Below are 21,856 nucleotides of genomic sequence, written 5' to 3'. Positions count from 1 at the left end.
GACTTTGTTTATATTATATGCAATTGTTGTCACTGTATAAAAGGCATTGCATGTTTGCCTATATGTGTATATATAGAGAGGAGCTGGGAAGACAGTTCCATCTTGTCTCCTGTGACATCAGAGCCCCTTCCCCAGCAACAATATAATATTATATAATACTAATATTATGAATGATGTATTAATACTATGCTAATAATGTTGTATGATGTATGTACATATGACTTGTAAGCCGCTCTGAGTCCCCTTCAGGGTGAGAAGGGCAGCATATAAATGTCGTAAATAAATAAATAAATACTGTAATCCGCCCTGAGTCCCCTTGGGGAGATAAAGCAGAATATAAATAAAGTGTATTATTATTATTATTATTATTATTATTATTATGCAGTTTCAGAATTGTATTGAACTGGATTATGTGAGTTTATACAATCAAATTTCGCGACCCCGACATTGTGCTAAAGGGAAATCATTTGGGGTTGGTATCAACAGTTTAAGAAGCAATGACGTAAAGGTTCACACACACTTCCAACTGCTGTCTATACTGATTGTCTCTGTGATTTCTCTATGGCTTTGGGTTTCTCCAGCTATGTCAACCAGAAGATGACGGAATTGAACTTGGGACCTTCTTCATGCTAGGCTTTATTCCTGCCTATTATGCAAAGACTTGGCTGTCTTTGTATCAGTACACCAAAGGTCCATGTAACACTTTAAGAAATAACAGAAATGTATAGCATCAGCTTTCGTGGACCAACCCAATCTATGGAATTTTATGCTACATCTTTCTCTTTGTTAGTCTCAAAGGTGCTACAAAAATCGGTTTGCATTCTTCCTAATCTGATTCATCATACACTCCCACTTCTTTTCTTTGTTTTGTATGAAGATTAAAAACAAATCCTAAACCATATGTTTAAAGGGCAGGATGAAATCTTCATTATAGTACTTAAAATGTATTAAAGTTCTTCCTTCTAGAACTGTAAATAAACTCTTATAATCTGACATAACATGTTTCTGCTCTGAGATGTTTTCTTCTATTTCAACTGAAGGTTGCTCATAGCAGATCTACAGCCCACTTGACTCATGCATTTCCAATTTGCAAATAAATGGCCCAAACATATTGGCTCTATGTGCAAATATGATGCAGCATGAGAAAAAAACTAGGACCTAAACAAGTCATCTACATCTCCTGCATTTGTGAATCACATTGTCAGAAAACCACAATACTATAAATAATTTAATCATGCTGTTTTTCTCATTTCAATCACATAATCTTAGTACTTTGGCTCCATGCTGAGCTACACACAACTATGTGCTGTGAAAACATTCATATTTACATTTGACTGCTTTGAATGGCATTTTGCTTTAATATTGGCTGAGTATAAAAGTTTTGTTAAAACCCTATTGTTAAAAACATGTATAATATGATGAGAAGATGGCTAGATTGTATAAAAATGTAATGTTTTTTCTTCTTGACTGATTTAATCCATACTTTAATACTAAAACAATAATATATTATAATGAAGAAAAACATGACATATATGCAAATACAGCTATTACAAAATACGAAAAAGTAAAAAAAACAATCCGTAGTATTTTGATAGTTAATCTATATTTTGGATAGTTAATCTATATTTTGACATTATGAACTGTTCATAATGTCAAAATGTAGATTACATATCCCTTATCCAAAATACCATGGATATTTTTACTTATTCATATTTTGTAATACCTATATTTGCATATATGTACATAGTTTGGAAATGAAAGGCAAATCAAAACATGAAATTCAGTTATGTTTCATATATATCTTATAGACATAACCTGAAAGTCGTTGTATACACAATATTTTAAATACTTTAGTGAATGAATCAACGTTTGTGCACATCGAACCATCAGAAAGCAAAGATGTCACATATGTGAAAATGTTGGATTATGGGAGTACTCTATTTCAGAATTCCAGATAAGGGATGCTGAACCTTTAATTCAATTCACGATACTGCATATTTTATTTGCAACCAGAACATGAGAAAAATAACAGGCTAGCTAACATTTTTTAGTAATATATGTTTATATTGTTGGGAGGGAAACAAAGGGCCTACACTTAGGGTATTAACTGTGTGTAATAAACTTTGTGTGGTAATAGTGTGGTTCTTTCTGTAGGTGTTTTTAGATGTAAATGATGTCTTTCAAGGTTGTTTCCTGCTGGGAAACTCCAATTCTTTATCCTAACTGGAAGAGACTTGAATCAACGGGATGTGACCTAAGTATTGTAACAACGCAAATGAATTTAGTGCATCTACTCTTACTGCAAGGGACCACTGTGGTGCAGCAGATTAAACTGCTAAGCTGCAGAATTTGCTGACTGGAAGGTTGATGGTTCGAATCTGCAGGATGGAGTGAGCTCCCATTGTTAGCCCCAGCTTCTGCCAATCTAGCAGTTCAAAAACATGCAAATGTGAATAGATCAATAGGAAGGCAAATGTGCTCCATGCAGTCATGCCGGCCACATGACCTAGAAGGCATCTATCGACAACGCCGGCTCCTTAGTTTAGATATTGAGATGTCCACCACCTCTCAGAGCTGGACACAACTAGACTTAATGTCAAGGGGAAAGCTTTACCTTTACTATTCTTACTGAGAAAAGGAATTAGATTTACCAGTAGCTCTGTCCATTAGTAAATTGCAGGCTACTGTCATGATAAAGCACCATTAATATGCATGAAGTTTTAAAGTAACATTAAAACACAGGTTTTTGTTTCCAGAACTTACACATTCTGACACACCTTTTCATATCAGCACAAACCGTGAGTGCCCTTTGACTGAAAATATTGATGTTCTCCAGCATAAAGGTACATCTATACTGTAGAACGAATTCAGTCTGACACCACTTTTAATTGCCATGGCTCAATGTTATGGAATCTATCAACCTGAAAAACAGAATAACAGTTCAACATTATAAAGGTGACTGTGGCTGTTAATCCATCTGCTAATAACACTATTATAATATCAGCCTCATCACACTAGAGAATGAATCCACTTTAAATACAGTTTTAGCCTCCTGCAGAATTCTGGGGTTTGTAGTTTAGGGGTGAGCCTTGAAAACCTCACTAAACTATAAAGCCCAGAATTCGTCAGGAGGCAGAAACCGGCTTTTAAGTGGATTCATTCTCTAGAGTGAAGTATGTAACAAAATTTGGAGATATATATATATATATATATATATATATATATATATATATTCCTGGTTTGAAAGCATTATTTCCTGTTTAATTGTGTGGTACTTATTTGGAAAGTAGTTGTTATACTCCAGAAACTTTATTTTTGTAGCCGCCACAAACCATCTTGAATTGGTTGAGACTTGAAGAGATATTCATTGAAAAACTATAGCAAAATGTGCTCCAGGATGTCCCACAAAAACAAAGTTTTTAAAGTGTAGTCAACATTTCACTTTTTTTTTATGATAGAAGGAATTAGGAAACGTCATTTATAACACAGGACAAAAATGTGTTACATAGTGTTATTGAAGCTGTAGTTTTAAAAGGTCTATATAGCCTCCTCTCTGCCAAATTGTGCTTGTGCCTCACTACAACTCCTAGGATTCCATAACTTTGAACCATGGCAATCAAAGTGGTTTCAAACTGGATTCATTCTACACGGTAGATGTACCCTAAGTGTATTTGTGGCCATGTATAATGATCAAGATATAAAGAAGCAATAATTTTCTTGGCTCAAAAGACAAGAAACTTTGTAACGGTGAGGAAGAGTTTCTCTGATCCTTTTCCTTCCCATCTTGCTCCCTGACAAATAATTCAGTGAAAGAATGTGTGGCTCGGGGCCAGGAGCTGAGGTTGGAGGAGATTGCGAAACACTGCAGGAGAAAAACAAAACAGATTGGACAGCTCAGCTAAAACACAGAGAGAACTGACAAAGAGGGGGGGGGGGGCAATGATATTAGTTGTATATATGTGCTTTTTTATGATAGAGAGTGAGGTCAGCCTGTTTCAGAAAAACCTTCCCCATTCCTAATCCCAATGTTCCCACTAGACGGCAGCACTCCCTTGTATTCAGACACTTGTGACCACTGCTGAACTGATGAGTGTGGAAATAGACATTGGATGAGAACAATCATATCCTCACATCATCATCATCATCATCATTATTCTTCATGGGAAAAATTGAGAGCCAAATTGACAAAGAAAAAACATGGATGTGGCTCACAAATTGAACTCTGAAAAAGGAGACGGAGGGCCTGATTCTGGCAGCCCAAGAACAAGCCATTAGAACCAATGCCATCAAAGCCAGAATTGAAAAGTCGATGACAGATCCCAAGTGTAGACTCTGGAAGGAAACAGATGAAACAATAGAACACATCCTGAGCTGCTGCAAGAAGATCGCGCAGACAGACTACAAGCAGAGGCATAACACCACTGCTCAGGTGATTCATTGGAACTTGTGCCACAAATACCATCTGCCTGCAACAAAGAACTGGTGGGATCACAAGCCGGAAAGAGTTACAGAGAATGAACATGCCAAACTCCTCTGGGACTTCCGAATTCAGACAAACAGAGTTTTGGAGCACAAGATCATGTTAAAAAACCAAGTATGGATTGTGGATGTTGTAATCCCCGGTGACAGCAGGATTGAAGAGAAACAACTGGAAAAGCTGGCACAATAGGAGGATTTAAAGATCGAACTGCAAAGACTCTGGCACAAGCCAGTCAAGGTGGTCCCAGTGGTGATTGGCACACTGAGTGCAGTGCCTAAAGACCTTGGCATGCACTTAAAAACAATCGGTGCTGACAAAATTATCACCTGCCAGCTGCAAGAGGCCACCCTACTGGGATCTGCACACATTATTTGCCAATATATCACACAGTCCTAGACACTTGCGAAGAGTCCGATGTGTGATCCAATACAACAGCCAGCAGAGTGTCTGCTGTGGACTCATTTTGTTGTGCTTCAAATAATAATAATAATAATAATAATAATAATAATAATAATAATACAATAACAACTAGAACAACAACAACAACAACTTTATTTATATTCTGCCACCATCTCCCAAAGGGACTCGGGGCGACTTACAAACAGCACATATCAGTGCTATAAAACACATAAAATACAAGTAAAATATAAATATGCAGGTTTGAGTTTTGTGGATTTGATTATTTGAGGAATTAATTTTAAAATGGTTTTCTAAGAACCAGTGTGACTCTATGGACCACTTCCTCCAGTCGTGTTGTGGAGGACCTATAGATTTCTGGAGAGAAAACTTTTGTAGGACTCCCAAGGCCCTCCAACACAATTTCATGGTTAGCATTTAGCACAGTGGTTCCCAACCTTTTTTTTTTTTTTTTACCAGGGACCACTCTCTAACATTAGTACGATTAGGTTACGATCATTTTTTTTGGTCATCTTTAGAAAACTGCCGTAAACTCATTAGAGAAGAGTGTGGTGGCGCAGTGGGTTAAACTGCTAAGCTGCAGAACTTGCTGATTGGAAGGTTGGCAGTTCGAAACCATGGTTGGGGTGAGCTCCTGCTGTCAGCCCCAACTTCTGCTAACTTGCAGTTCGAAAACATGCAAATGTGAGTAGATCAATAGGTAACGCTTCGGCGGGAAGGTAACGGCGCTCCATGCAGTCATGCTGGCCACATGACCTTGGAGGTGTCGATTGACAAAGCTGGCTCTTCAGCTTAGAAATGGAGATGAGCACCATTCCCCAAAGCTGGACACAACTAGACTTAACATCAAGAGGAAACCTTTCCATTTACTTATCAGGACCCAACGCCACCCACTGAGATTCACGGCATGGTGGAGTGGACTTTATCACACAAGGCTGGCAAAGCACAACTACAAACTGCCTTTGCCTGGGGCTAAGGGCCCTTTCACACAGCCCTATAATCCAGAAGATCAAGGTAAAACATCCCACAATATCTGCTTTGAACTGCATTATCCGAGTCCACATTGTCCTATAATCCAGTTCAAAGCAGAAAATGTGGGGTTTTACTCAGCTGTGTGGAAGGGGTCCCAATCAATACCTTTTTGTAAGTCAATGCTAATTTATCTTCCATAAATTTGGATATTTATATGGCCTGAAACCTAGTAATGGTAGTGAGGATGAGGATGATGTAGTGTGGATGCCCTCACATCAGTTTCAGGATCTCAGGCTAGTGAAGATGATGGGAGTTGTAGTCTGAACACAAAGATCTGTACTCTGTAGACATCATCCACAAAAGTGCCATGTCTCAAAGCTATGAGATCCTAGGAGTTGTTGTACTTTGGTCAGGAGCCAGAGTTATTTGGACAGAAAAGGTTAGAGACCTTGCCAAACTACAACTCCCATGAGCTGAGGCTTCTGAGAGTTGGAGTCTCTATTGGTTTGGCGAGATGCTTGATCGTCCTCCCGATTGGCCAGCGAGTGAGCCGAGCTTTTCGTTTCATTGGTTAAGCTACGTGCTCGTCACGTGACTCGTCCAATCAGAATCACGGGGTCGGTTCGGACCCGCCCGCTTTCGAACGCGATGGCCAATCACGTGACCATTCCCGGAAGCGGAGTGCAGAACCCAGAAGGCATGGATGAATGGGAAGTGTGCTTTCCTGCAGAGGAGCAAGTAAGTCCCATGCATCCCAGCCCTGGAGAGGGAAGGGGACAGGTCATCAGTTAAGTAATAGGTTTTTTAAAATAACAAATAATAAAGCGATAGGCACTGGAGGATTTCCAGATGTCTTAATATATGGAGTTATAAGGCTCTAGAATAGATATCAAAGCACTTGGGGTACATCCACACCATAGCGTTAATACAGTTTGATCCCATTTTTAACTGAATTGCCATGGCTTCGTGCTATAGGATCATGAGATTTCTTTGGCAGAGAAGGCTAAATACCTTGTTAAACTATAACTTCCAGGATTGCATAACACTAAGCCATGGTAGTCAAACTGCATCCATTCTATAGTACAAGATTCTTTACATTGTGGGGAGTAGATGAGTAGATGAGATCATAGGTCAGTGATTTTCAACCTGTTTGTCCCCAGATGTTTTGGCCTTCACCTCCCAGAAATAATAATAATAATAATAATAATAATTATTATTATTATTATTGTCGTATCAGGAGTGACTTGAGAAACTGCAAGTCGCTTCTGGTGTGAGAGAATTGGCTGTCTGCAAGGACGTTGCCTAGGGGATGCCCGGATGTCTTGATGTTTTATCATCCTTGTGGGAGGCTTCTCTCATATCCCCGCATGAGGAGCTGGAGTTGACAGAGGGAGCTCATCCACGCTCTCCCTGGATTTGAACCTGCAACCTGTCGGTCTTCAGTCCTGCCGGCACAAGGGTTTAACCCACTGCACCACCGGGGGCTCCATAATAATAATAATAATAATAATAATAATAATAATAATAATAATTCACTCTGAAGGGGACTCAGGGCGGATCACAGTACACATACAGTGCAAACATTCAATGCCGCTTTGTATAGACAGTACACAGACAGAACAGAAAGGTGTGTTGTTTTGTTGCTGTCACTCCATCCTCTATGACGAAGAGGCATCAGGACTTCCTCATTCCAGCATTTTCTGATCTTCTTTTCTTTATGGCGTTGTAAAACACCTCCCCTGCGTTTAGCAGTACCTAATTTCTCTAATTACAGCTAAAGCTGTTTTCTAACTGCTTAGGTAAACAGTGAGCAGGGCTGACAGTCAGCCGCTCACAGTGACCCGGGGCTTCAAACCAGCAACCTTTCAGTTGATAGATATTATAGTTGCTGTTGATTTACCAACTGTGCTAAACCTCAGGCCCGGGATGGTTTTTGTTTGTTTGTTTATTTGTTTTTGCGTGTCAGGAGCGACTTGAGAAACTGCATGTTGCTTCTGGCTGGTAAACTGGCTGGGATTTCTGGGAGCTGTAGGCCAAAACACTTGGGGACCCACAGGTTGAGAACCACTGCACTAGGTGATGTGGGACTACAACTCCCATCAGGTCATGCTGATAGAGTTGATTGAGCAGACAATTGGAAGATGTAGTTCAGCAAAGGATCTAGAGCAGTGATCCCCAGATCTAGTTTGAACTTCAGCTCCCAGAAGTCCCAGCCAGCTTGGCCAACAGTCAGGGATCCTGGGAGCTGAAATCCAAAATATCACCCACCAGCGATTACTTGTCAAAATAGTGGTGACAGTATACCTTTATATAAGATGAGTATAATTTCTCTGAAATGCTTGGGACCAGAAGCGTTTGGGGTTTGTCCCCCCTTCCTCCTCCCCCCCCCCCCCCCGGATTTTGGAATATTTCCACATACATAATGGGATACCTTGGCAATAGGACCCAAGTCTAAACACACAATTTATCTTTTATATAAAACATATTAAATCAGCTGTGGAAATTCAAGACACAACTAAAGACCTATCTCTTCGGGCAGGCCTCACTCGTCAGTTTTAAACTCTGGATTTTAATCTACATTTTATTAGTGTCAGTGTCGTTCTTTGTTATGTGTGTTTTAATATATGTGTTGTAATAGTGTTATATTTTAATCTGTTTCAACCATGTTGCATCCCACCTTGAGCCAGGAGGAGAGGCAGTCAATGAATACATTCATTATTTATTTATTGTATTTTTACCTTGCTGTATCTCAACCCCGAAAGGGACTCAGAGCCACTTCCAAACTGGCAATGATTCAGTGCCACATTACAACATAAAATATATAAAATAAAAATATATTCTGCATTAAAATCATAAAAACAATAACATATAATCCATTTAAATAAACTGTTTAAATCATGTTTTTATTATTGTCGTTATATACATGTAGCCTGAAACTACGTAATTTTATATACAATATTTTTTAATAATTGTGTTCATGAAACAGTGTTTTTGTACAACGAACCATCAGAAAACAAAGGTGTCACCCTCTCAGCAATCCGCCTGCACAATTTCGGAGCATTTCAGATTTCCATTTATGGAATACTCAACCCTTTCTCCACAGGCTCATGAATTTATTTTAGGCTATTTAAGTGAATATATTGATGTTCTACTTTTTGTAGATCTGCCAATCCTTCCCACCTTTAAGATACACTTCCATTTTTATTTTATTTTTTGAAGGAGCAGTCATTGATTTCGTGTGCCTAGGAGCTGCGGGGTGACTTTGGTCCGTGAGCATCAAGATCTGCATACCTTGAAGCCAATGTCAAGCCAGATGCCACAAAGAGAGGAGGAGGGGGAAGGAGCGAAGCTGGGTGACAAAGAGGAGCTGAGCAGGAAGGTCAGTGGGAAAGAGATCATAGAATCATAGAGTTGGAGTGGGCCATCTAGTCCAACCCCCTGCCAGGCAGGAAAAGGAGATTCCCCTTAAACTGTGCCATGGCTGCCTCCTTGGGAATCCTGTAGTTTGTTCAAAGGAGAACTCTCCGGATAAGGATCCTAAAGGCCCCTCCCCAAACTGCAAATCCCAGGATCCACCCTGCATCCGCTAGGGGAGATAAAAGGATCCCACAAAGTGGAACCATAGCACTATACTTGTGCTGTGTGAAAGGGCCTACTGCATGTGTTCTGCATTAGAATCATTTCTGGTGCAAAAACCACGAGCAAGTATTGATCTCTGCTATCAGGTGTAAGATTTTTGTGCTTACACCTTTAATTGGCCACCCAATATATGAGCTGGTCCTTTGAGCAACCATAGGGATTGCTCTTAGGGGCTTTGGTGGGGACCAACCAGTTTAGCCACTCTCATGTCATTTTTTTTCCTCCCAGATTTGATTTGCTATCAACAAGAAACAGTTTAAAAGGCAATGCTAATAGAATTGTGCTTAGTTTACATGGTATAGTCAATGCTATTCTATGTTGATTTCAAATGTGAGAATAATAACACTATGTAACAAAATTTGAAAAAAAGGTTCCTAGTTTGAAAGTGTTATTTCCTGTTTAAGTGTGTAGTGCTTACTTGTAAAGTAGTTGTTATACTCCAGAGACTTCATTTTTGTGGCTGCCACAAACTATGCTGAATTGGTTGAGACTCAATGAGATATTCATTGAAAAACAATAGCAAAATGTGTGTTGGAGGATGTCCTTTTTCCATGTGTTTATGATAGAGCTAATTAGTAAATGGCATTAAAAATCCAGGAACAAAAACTGAATAACATAGTGTAAGTGAAGCTATATGATGAAAACTTGAAAGGATATGTGCACCTCTTGAAAACTGAGACTAGAAAACCCCCAACCCTAAATGAATCAGAGATTAGAAATAAGGGTCTGACACATTTGAAGTTTTGACTTTTGTGGATTTGATTACACTATGTAACACATTTTTTTTGTTCCTGAGTTATGCATGTTGTTTTCTAAGCAGGTATGTCATAAAAACATGGGGAAAAGTTTATTAAACTGCAAAAACTTTGATTTTGCAGGACATCCTGCAGCACATAGTTTTTCAATGAATATCTCCTAGAGTCTCAACCAATCCAATATAGTTTGTAGCAGGCACAAAAATGAAGTTTCTGAAGTAAACAACGACTTTCATAGTCAGTACCACACAATTAAACAAAAATAACACTTTCAAACCAGAACAGATGTTTTTCAAATTTTGTTACACATTGTTATTCATGAATTTGATTTAAAATGTTCTATCTAGGAATCTAAGTCTTCAGTGAAGGGATTACTGCCTTTAGACTTCAATCCTGATCATATTGGAGGACAAGCTCTATTGAACACAGTTGGACATATTTTTAAGTAAACATGTATAGGGTTGTGCTTCAAAGTAGAAAGTGGGTGTCCACTTAATAGGGGTGTTATCTCCAACACAAGAGGCTATGCAAGTAGATAAAAATATACTATAACTATTTAAAAAGTATATTATTATATCATATTTATCCAAATTGCCAGCAGCAATGCAACCTCATTGCTCCTTCTCACTAGTGCTAAAAAGGGAACTCAAAGCATGTCTTCAAAGTCAGCCTTCATTCAATTCACCTTCTAGGCATTTGAGTCATGTTTGAAAGGGATATCTTATATCAATTCCATCCTGCTTCCATCCTACAACTTATATATAACTAATGGGATCTATTTCAATTTTTTCAATATTTTCAAAAGTCTACTTAACTGCTTTAAAACTAATATCTGATATGATCAGTATTTTCAGTAATACTGAAGGAGCCATGGTTGTACATGTGTTAAATCTTTTTGCTGGCTGAACTGCCGATCTGAAGGTCAGCAGTTCGAATCCGTGAGACAGGGATGAGCTCCCTCTGTCAGCTCCAGCTTCCTATGCGGGGATATGAGAGAAGCCTCCCACAGGATGGTAACACATTTGGGTACCCTAGGCAATATCCTTGCAGACGACCAATTCTCTCACACCAGAAACAACTTGCAGTTTCTCAAGTTGCTTCTGACACGATAAAAAAGTAATACTAAATACAGTGGTATGTATTAGTGAGGGTTTGGTCCCCCCCATGAATGCTAAAACCCATTATATACAACAGAATAGAAAAATGGTGTCTCTTATTAGAATTGGCATAAGAATTGCTTTTGGGGTTTGAATCCGTGGACCAACCTCAGTTTGAAAAAGTTTGCAGTTTGCCTGGAGAAGATAAAAAGTGTGAACTGCATTTTGCCAATAGACGCTGACTTCTTTGGTTGCCAAACTATAAGAAGGGGAAAAAAACCCTTATTTTTAATTAATTATTTGAATCAGATGTTTCTTTTGGGCTAAGGATTGACTTGCATTGTAAGAAAATTGCTTCTTTTTCGGTCTTTCAGATTAAAGAGCAAAAAGTTATAGTTGATGAACTTTCCAACTTGAAAAAGAACCGGGTAAGTAACTTGCGTTTGATTATTACTAATGATTGGTGAAAGGAAGCAGATATGTATGGAATTGGTACCCTGATTAATGTACAACTGCATCAGTTTGCAAAGTAAATTGAGTTGTTTTTGCTGTCTTATGAATCAGTTTCTGTTCCAAAAGAGTTCCTCCTATCTGTTAGGTTTACCAGTTTGTTTTACTTTGAATGTGATGGCTGCTGCTGATGAGTATGCATTTACCAATCTTGGTGCACCATTGTGGCCTTCTGAACTTGTTCCAGCGTGTGAGATTGCACTGATTCAGCAATAACTACATTTCCTCTTGACATGTTCTTGTCAGCTGAGCTTCTCATAGAATTGAGCTACAAAGCTGTGAAAGGACTCTTCTCATTTTTTCCAACAGTCAGTATTCCATTGGTTCACTAGTTTTGGGGTGGTTTCCCATTTAAAGCAAAGGCATGGTAAAAGGATGCACAGGGCGTTAACATTCCCTCCTCCTCAGCTTTCCTGTGGAGAATTGTGTCCAAGAGAAGAACTAATGATGTGTTGATTACACTGTGTAACACAATTTTTGTTCCTGAATTATAAACATCATTTCCTAATTGGTTCTATCATTTTAAAAAAATGGGGAAAGTTTATTAAACTGCAAAAACATTGTTTTGGTGGGACATCCTGCTGCACACTATGCTATAGTATTTTTGTGAATATCGAATCAAGTCTCAACTAATTCAACATAGTTTGTGGCAGCCACAAATACAAAGTTTCCAGAATATAATGATGACTTTAAAAGTAAGTATCACAAAATTAAACAGGAAATAACACTTTCAGGTCAAGAACATTAAAAAAAATGTTACTTGGTGTTATTTCTAGATTTGTATTTTTAAGATTAGAATATAAAATGGTATAGTGCTCGCTTAGAATGTGAGAGGTAACGGGATCGATGCCTGCATTTTCCTATTCATGTTTTCCTTTGTGTATGTTAATAAAGAGAATATCCAATTGAAAGTGTGGCTACCTTTTTGGGCTGTGGTGTCACAGTGGGTTAAACCACTAATCTGCAGAACTTGCTGACCGGAAGGTCAGTGGTTTGAATCTGCAGGATGGGGTAAGTTCCCGTTGTTAGTCCCAGCTTCTGCCAACCTAGCAGTTTGAAAACATGCAAATGTGAGTAGATCAATAGGAACTGCTTTGGTGGGACGGTAATGGTGCTCCATGCAATCATGCCAGTAACATGGGAGGTGTCTATGGACAATGCCAAAGGTAAACCTTTACCTTTAAAATAATTCAGGAAAAAATAGCAGAAATAAGAACATTGTTGCCTCTTCTCTCTCTCTCTCTTTCTCTGGATGTAGTCTGTTTAAGCTTATTTGCTTCTTTTTCTTTTTTCTAGAAAGTTTACAGGCAACAGCAAAACAGCAACATATTCTTTCTAGCAGACAGAACCCAAACGCTATCTGAATGCAAAAGTATGTTCTTAAACGTGATCTGTGTTTGTTTGCTTGTTTGTTTATGTATGTGGCCAATGTGTCTTTTGCCTCTACCTTAAAGCTGGCAGAACACATTAAAATTGCCAGGTTCTCAAAATAAGTTCTGTAGTTTCAAATATATGTTGCTTATCTGAAATTTCAAAATCAGAAATATTTTAAAACTGTGTGTGTATACAGGGGTCGTACTGTTACTTAAATTAAGTGGATATATCTCTGGTGAAAGTTGATTTTATTTCATTTCATGTCCCATGTTTTTTTTTTCCTGTCATGGTACTGTAGGCATCTTGTTTTTAGTACAAATCCTAGTGCTCATTTTTTTTCTTTAAAAACATTAAGCATCTATGCAGGAAAAAAAATATGGAGACAAAGATCAGCACCCCCCTGCTCTGACTGTGCTCCAAATATTTATGAACAGCTTTGACTGTCCCTTTCTGTAGCTGTGGTCCCCATCCATTTTAATAGGGCAACCTGTTCTCTAGCTGCTATTACAAATTTCTAGATTATACTCAGAGTACATGTTGTCACATTTTTAGTGATTGGATTGCTAGAAAATATAGATACTGTCTGTTTAAAGTTCATCACTTCCCTTTACAACACTGTGGCTAAAGATGGATTTCACTGTTTTACAGATACATTAGATGAGTTGAAGAAAGCCCACCAGGAAATGGAAAATTCTGAAAAAGCCCGAATCAAGAAGTAGCAAAACCAAACCCCAGTTCAAAATGTGTGGGATCTTCTGCCTCGTCAGCTTGTCTCAACATCCTCCTGATAATTCTTTGTTGAAAGAGGACATTTTATGTAATCTTAGAAGGAGAGGACCCAGCGGTAGCCAAGAGTTGGTCAAGACTGTGCCCCATCCTCCATATCATTGCTTATTTTCTGGCCATGTACTTCACTTAAGGGGGAAGATGACCCCACAGCCTGTGGAAGAGCCCACAAGTGATAATGTGCTGCTTTGGAATGGAGAGGTTTTCAGTGGGATCCCCGTCGAGGCTGAAGAAAATGACACTGACATTGTTTTTCGTCGGCTTTGTTCCTGCAGTAATGAATCAGACATTCTCTCATTGCTGTCTTCTATCCGCGGCCCATGGTCTTTCATTTTTTACCAGGCATCCAGACATTGTTTGTGGTTTGGCAGAGATTTTTTTGGCCGCCGCAGTCTCCTGTGGCAGTTTAATGAAGAGCTGGACAACATCTTTGCTCTCACCTCCGTAAGTGCTGTTTCCGACCATCAATGGAAGGAGGTTCCAGCATCAGGCATCTTCAAAGTGGATCTCCAGGACTGTGCGGCAACGAACACTGTGACGCTGTCATTGTATCAGTGGAGATATCCTTCTAGAGAGAATTCAAGTGAAGAAGAAATCATTGGTGACTCTCAAATGGTTTCCAAACATTTACCAACCCGTGTGTCTCTGGTAATAAATGAATCCAACACATTGACAGCTCCTGTAGTTCCTTTGAATAAGGAGATATGTAAAGTACCCCAAGAATCCCTCTTCCTACATCTCATCAGAAATGTAGATGATATGCAAGTTCTTCAGATGTTTCTTACTGAACACCACAGGAAGAAACTAGTCCACCAATTCATTGATGTAATGAGTAGAGCAGTAATGAGACGAGTCTTGTGTCTGGTTAGAGATACTGATCAATTACGAGGAGACGTGTCAGGAGATGTGAGGAAGACTGAAATTGCAATACTTTTTTCTGGTGGTGTTGACTCCATGCTTATAGCAGCCCTTGCAGATAGGCACGTTCCTATGGAAGAACCCATTGATCTCCTCAATGTGGCCTTTATGGTTCCAGAGCAGGGAAGTCAAAACAGTTCTATGAAGAAACACAGCAAAAGGAAAAACCAGTTGCCACCCAGTCCAGAAGGCTTAAATGCCAGTAACACCATGGCTGGCAATTCTGTGCCATCTTTTAATGTGCCTGACAGAATTACAGGCAGGGCAGGACTAGAAGAACTGAAAAATATTAATCCTTCAAGAATATGGAATTTTGTGGAAATCAATGTTACACTTGAGGATTTAAAAGCAATGAGACAACAACATATACGTCACTTGGTTTATCCATTGGACACAGTTTTGGATGATAGCATTGGTTGCGCTGTGTGGTTTGCTTCCAGAGGAGAAGGTCTACTTACTAGCCAGGGAGATATAAGGCCATATCAAAGTCCTGCAAAGGTGCAGATTTTTCTGTTGACTTGTTTTTGTTTATATCCCACCACGTGTGGGATCCTGGAAAGTTTACAACTTGTAATTGATCTCTCTATTATACACACATACATGTTAACCCTGTCATTTTAGTTTTACTGTTTTAAAGCATTTAGGTTTCAGTCTTCAGCTTGAATTTCAAAACAGTGTGTTTGTATATGTGTATGCGTGTGTGCATGTGTATGACTGATGGAATTTCAAATTATAGGCCAAAGGGAATTATCTATCTAATTTTGAGCTTCTTTTGGCAATGAAAGCTACTACAAGAGAAAGCATACTTTCTCTATTCAGGCCTGATCTGCTTTTTCAGATTGCACTTGTAATTGTTTTTAATTGCCTTTTACCTAGGGATATTTCAGAGTACTGGTGTTAATGCGCAATTTCCTCTTTGACATTATAAAAGTCAGTGCCTTGAGCAAGCATCCTTCATTTGGCATTCATTTCATAACCATAGTTACTTAATTGAGATACAAACCTTTGCTATAATTCTATTAGGCTTGTGGTATCTGTTTTTAATTTTAAAATATTCTTATTGAAATATAAGATAATAGTTAATTGGGAAGCCATTGAGCCATATAAAACTAATACTGTAAAAATTAAATGTTAAAGTAAAAAATAAAGTAAGCCTGCAGAAGAGAAGGCTAAGAGGAGACATGATGAGGGCCATGTATAAATATCTGAGGGGAAGTCACAGGAAGGAGGGGGCAAGCTTGTTTTCTGCTGTCCTAAAGACTAGGACGCGGAACATTGGCTTCAAACTACAAGAAAGGAGATTCCATCTGAACTTTAGGAAGAATTTCCTGACTGTGAGAGCCATTCAGCAGTGGAACTCTCTGCCCCGGAGTGTGGTGGAGGCTCCTTTGGAGACTTTTAAGCAGAAGTTGGATGGCCATCTGTCGGAGGTGCTTTGAATGTGCTTTTCCTGCTTCTTGGCAGGGGGTTGGACTTAATGGCCCATGAGGTCTCTTCCAACTCTATGATTCTATGATTCTAATGTTAAATAAATGTTTTGGTTTTAGTCCCTATATAAACAATTCAATATAATACTTTGAAAACAGCAGATGAATTGTTAAATAGATAGGTGCAGAATTTGGAAATTTTTCTTTTCTTTCTTTTTTTTCTTTTGGGACTTCAGTTTCCAGAAGGCCACAACCTACAAGAGCATTGGGAATTTAATTACAAAAAAATAATTTATCTAAGCTCTGTTCAGATGCTAGTGTAGCCTTTTCTGTGGTATTCTCTTTTCCCCGGGCATTTGTATAGGTTTATTTGTTCATTCTTGGTGCCTTGCTCCTGTCATTCATTCTGCTGCATGGAGGAGGCATGATTTTAAAATGATATTCTGGATGGACACTTTCAGTAACTGCAGTTTTAAGAAATGCATTTCTTATTTTTTCTGATTTTCTGTTTTGGTAAATCCTTTCAAGACTCCTTTGGGTTGAGGAAGTGATACATAAATTGTATACCTGAAACTAACCTGTGCTCGATTACAGATTGTACTTACTGGGATTGGGGCCGATGAGCAGCTTGCTGGCTACTCCAGGCACCGCGTTTGCTTTGAAAAACATGGCCTGGAAGGATTGAATGAAGAACTAGGAATGGAGCTGGGACGTATCGCTTCAAGAAATCTTGGACGAGATGATAGAGTTATTGGAGATCATGGCAAAGAAGCTAGGTAAGGGGATGTGCAGGTTAGAGGAAGGGTTTCTCTTTCTTGGAAATGATTCAAGTTTTTTTTTTTGTTTTTAATTTATGACATTTGAACATGTGGGCATAAGATATACACTAATTTCATTGAGATGTGTGGCAGCTTTCTAGGCTATTCCTTGAAGAAAAGCAGGTTGAATAATCACAATAGTGTGTTGACTTTGTGGAGGAGGTCACAATTGAGATTGTTTCTATGTACATTGGACATACTTGTAACATGAGTTTATATTTAAACCAGAGATGGCCTCCCTCAAGGAGTCTCAAGACTAGTTGTTCAGGTATCTAAGGCCTCTATGAACATCTCCAGCACCTTCCAACAAAATCAGAAGCGATCAAAAAGTTTGGAGTTTGGAGTATATAGGTTTTTGTGATGTGGATGTGTGTGTTAAAGTGCCTTGTTTTAGACATGCCCCAAAATATCTGTAAATGTGATTTTCCTAATTTTTTTGAATGAGAAGGAGCTTAGGAAGTACACAGATCACTTTGGCCCCTTTTAGACTGTCATATAATCCAGATTATCAAAGCAGATAATCCACATTATCTGCTTTGAACTGGCTTGTGTGCATCTTCACTGCCATATAATCCAGTTCAGAGCAGATAATCTGGATTTTATATAGCAGTGTAGAAAGGAGCTTAGTTTCCACTTAAATAAATATAAAACACCTTCTCACCATTATCCTGGAGCCACCAGTGGTGCAGTGGCTTAAACCCCTGTGCCGGCAGGACTGAAGACCGACAAGTCGCAGGTTCGAATCTGGGGAGAGGCGGATGAGCTCCCTCTATCAGCTCCAGCTCCTCATGCGGGGACATGAGAAGCCTCCCACAAGGATGATAAAAACATCAAAATCATCTGGGTGTCCCCTGGGCAACATCCTTGCAGACGGCCAATTCTCTCACACCAGAAGCGATTTGGCGGTTTCTCAAGTCACTCCTGACACGACAACAAAAAATTATCCTCTAGTGTGGACGCCACAAATGCAAAATTAGCAGACCAACACGATATGCCCAACAGAATATGCACAATTTATAGCACAGCATTGTGGAACTGCTAGTGCTCATTACATGCAAACACACTCTTGCATTTTTAGAGTGAGATTGGCATGTTATTTCTGGTTGGGTTCTTCTACTTGCCAAGTTCAATTGCGGTGTTTTGTGATAGCCTCCTTTTCTGCACCTCCTGCCAGCCAGTTAGACGGAGCAAAGCCAAGGAAAACCTTGTTGACAGGCATCATGTCATGGAGAAAGTGATCCTAGACTATGGATGGGAATATGCAACCCACCAGATGTTGCTGGACTACCGCCCATAACACTATGTAACAAAATTTGAAAGAGTTGCTGTGAGTTTTGGGGCTGTAGGGCTATGTTTCAGCAGCATTCTCTCCTAACATTTGCCTGCATCTGTAGCCACAGATTCAGGTGAAATGTTAGAGAATTCTGCTGAAACGTAGCTGTACAATCCAAAAAAACTCACAGGAACCCAGTGGTTTTGGCCATGAAAGCCTGGACAACAACATTCAAAAGATTTTCTGTTACTGGTTTGAAAGTGTAATTTCCTATTTATTTATGCAGTACTACTTACTTACCATACTTTGAAAGTAGTTCTACTCAAGAAATTTTGTTTTTGTGGCTGTGTGTAGTACTATTATTTCCTTCTATGCACTTGCTTTGTAATTTTCCTTAATGAAAATATGCCATTTTAACCTTTTAATGTGCAAAGTTTTTGCAGTTTAGTAAATATTTTCCATGTGTTTATGATAGAACTAATGAGGAAATGACACTGATAACCCAGGAATAAAAATCATGTCACATAACCATTTGCCATTGGCTATGCTGTCATTCACAACCCAAGAACATGGTAGTCCCATCCAGGAAGAATAGAGATATGGGTGGCTGGAGGTAAACAGATCAGATATGATCTGGAGAATGGAATCCATAGAAATTGAAATTGTAATTCTATGAGGAGTCTAAAAAAGTGCTTTCAAATAGGCAAAGAAATTATACCTTTCTGAAGCATTTTTCACATGCATTTTTAAAAATCTGTCTTTAACTCTCTCTTTTCAAACTTCAGATTTCCCTTTCTTGATGAAGACGTCGTGTCCTTTCTTAACTCCCTCCCTGTTTGGGAGAAAGCAAACTTGGCTGTTCATCGAGGAGTTGGGGAGAAACTGCTTTTGCGCCTGGCCGCTGCGGAGCTTGGCCTGACCGCCTCTTCCGTTCTACCAAAGAGAGCCATGCAGTTTGGCTCCAGGATTGCAAAGATGGAGAACAGAAATGAAAAGGCATCTGACAAATGCACAAGACTCCAGATGCATTCAATAGAGTAGCTGCACCCAGGGCTGAAGGATACCTTTTAAAAAATGATTACATATTTGACATTTCCATTAAGGGCTGTTCCACACAGCCATATAACCCAGAATATGAAGGCAGGAAATCCCACAATATCCGATTTGAACTGGAAGATATGGTAGTGTGGACTTGGATAAACCAATTCAAAACAGGTATTGTGGGATTTCCTGTCTTGATATTCTAGGTTATATGTCTGTGTGGAAGGGTCTACGGTACTGGTTCTATGCAGCTATTTTGGGATAAACCAGTTTACCATGGAAAACAGCCCAAGGAAAGGTAATTGCTAAGTTCCATTGATTTTTGTAAAACTCCGTCATTACTGTACAGACTTTGCTATTGCAGCTATGTTCAGAAATATATTTCTGTAGCATCTGCATAAACCAAAATAAATATGTAGATTTTAAAGAATATTTCAGTTTGTCTATTCTTTAGTGGAATATTTTAGCTCCAGGCTTTACAGGAAATGTTTGTATATATTTATGATTTTATGTCCCAGCATTGAATGTTTGCCGTATATATGTTGTGCTCCACCCTGAGTCCCCTGTGGGATGAGAAGGGTGGAATATTAATATTATTAATAATAATAATAATATCGTGTTAAAGTATGGATTGTCGATGTTGCAATCCCAGGTGACAGCAGGATTGAAGAGAAACAACTGGAAAAGATGACATGATATGAAGATTTAAAGATCGAACTGCAAAGACTCTGGCACAAGCCAGTCACGGTGGCCCCAGTGGTGATTGGCACACTGGGTGCAGTGCCTAAAGACCTTGGCCTGCACTTAAATACAATCAGTGCTGACAAGTAAGCTACAAAAGGCCACCTTACTGGGATCTGCACGCATTATTCACTAATACATCACACAGTCCTAGACACTTGGGAAGTGTCCAACTTGTGATCCAATACAACAGCCAGCAGAGTGTCTACTGTGGACTCATCTTGTGGTGTTTCATATAATAATAATAATAATAATAATAATAATAATAATAATAATAATAACAACAACAACAATAATAATACATCACACAGTCCTAGACGCTTGGGAAGTGTTCGACTTCTGATTTTGTGATATGAAATCCAGTATATAGATCTCGTTTGCTGTGACATACTGTGCTTTTGTGTCAGTAAAATAATGATGATGATGATGATGTCATCAAAACAGACACTGTCCCTTTTTTTAGAGCCCACAGAAGAAATTGTGTGTTGTTGAAGAATATTAACAGCTGCACCTTTAAGAATTGGTGATTAAGCTTCAGTGGAGACACCTTTTCCTCATGATAACTCTTCCAGGAGTGAATATCCCTTCCAAGGGGTAGATTTCTCTCGTCTTCTGTTGTCTTGCCAATGTTCTTAACTTTGAGTCATTTGTAAATCAGATGTTTGTAATTTGAGGACTGACTGTACATTGAAAATGAGTGTAGTGATCTTTGTGCCTTCTGCTTACCATAGTAAAGTCATTCTCAGTGGGTGTTTTGAATTAGGGTTTATTGTGAGAGCTGGACCTTAGGGAAGGCTGAGCGAAGGAAGATAGATGCTTTTGAGCTGTGGTGCTGGAGGAAAGTTCTGAGAGTGCCTTGGACCGCGAGAAGATCCAACCAGTCCATCCTCCAGGAAATAGAGCCCGGCTGCTCATTGGAGGGAAGGATACTAGAGACAAAGTTGAAGTACTTTGGCCACATCATGAGGAGACAGGAAAGCCTAGAGAAGACAATTATGCTGGGGAAAGTGGAAGGCAAAAGGGAGAGGGGCCGACCAAGGGCAAGATGGATGGATGGCATCCTTGAAGTGACTGGACTGACCTTGAAGGAGCTGGGGGTGGTGACGGCTGACAGGGAGCTCTGGCATGGGCTGGTCCATGAGGTCACGAAGCGTCGGAGACGACTGAACGAATGAACAACAACAAAGTGTCATGCAGTTTCCTGGGATGGGGCCTGTTTCCCGTGTATCTCTTTCTCCCTCACAGTTGGCCTTCCATATTGTTCCGCGGTTCCCATGGCAGCCCCATCCCAGTAGGCCCCTTCTCCCACCGTAGGTTCTTGGCCACATGGCAGCCGAGGGACACAAAGGGTGCCAGGCCAAGGCTTGGGGAGGAAGAAGAGGAGCCACACAGCTGCCATCCATGGCACAATACAGCGTCTGGATGTAGAAGAGCCTCTCAAGTGGTACTGTGGGAGTCTCACTCTCATCTTCTCTCTCGATCTGCCTAGTAGTTTGTTCATTATCCAAAACACATCCTCATTTAGGATGGATAGTCAAGCCACAGAGAATGTACTATTTAAAAGCATTACACCAGTGGTTCTCAACCTGGGGTCCCCAGATATTTTTG

The 21,856-nt window shown here is 39.5% G+C and overlaps 1 protein-coding gene across 6 annotated transcripts; it reads left to right on the top strand.

The window, feature by feature from the left end:
• The first annotated feature begins 6,525 nt into the window (after positions 1-6,525).
• Positions 6,526-19,937, top strand: ASNSD1 (asparagine synthetase domain containing 1). 6 transcript variants are annotated; one of them, XM_060780446.2, is made up of 6 exons: positions 6,544-6,607; positions 11,735-11,788; positions 13,167-13,242; positions 13,893-15,446; positions 16,970-17,151; positions 19,252-19,937. In XM_060780446.2, the coding sequence occupies exons 4-6, from the start codon at positions 13,986-13,988 to the stop codon at positions 19,505-19,507; spliced, it is 1,899 nt and encodes a 632-aa protein (XP_060636429.2). In that variant the 5' UTR covers positions 6,544-6,607; positions 11,735-11,788; positions 13,167-13,242; positions 13,893-13,985; the 3' UTR covers positions 19,508-19,937. The 6 variants fall into 6 exon arrangements, with proteins under 6 accessions (XP_067327025.1, XP_067327028.1, XP_067327035.1 ...); XM_067470917.1 differs by lacking the exon at positions 6,544-6,607 and adding an exon at positions 9,221-9,248; XM_067470924.1 differs by lacking the exons at positions 13,167-13,242; positions 13,893-15,446 and adding an exon at positions 9,116-9,248 and having other exon boundaries at positions 6,526-6,607.
• The last annotated feature ends 1,919 nt before the right edge of the window (positions 19,938-21,856 follow it).

The sequence above is a fragment of the Anolis sagrei genome, chromosome 1 (assembly GCF_037176765.1).
Source record: "Anolis sagrei isolate rAnoSag1 chromosome 1, rAnoSag1.mat, whole genome shotgun sequence".
Taxonomy (NCBI): Eukaryota; Metazoa; Chordata; class Lepidosauria; order Squamata; family Dactyloidae; genus Anolis; species Anolis sagrei.
The sequence above is the reverse complement of the archived record's forward strand: the minus strand, read 5'-3'. Positions and strand labels throughout refer to the sequence as shown.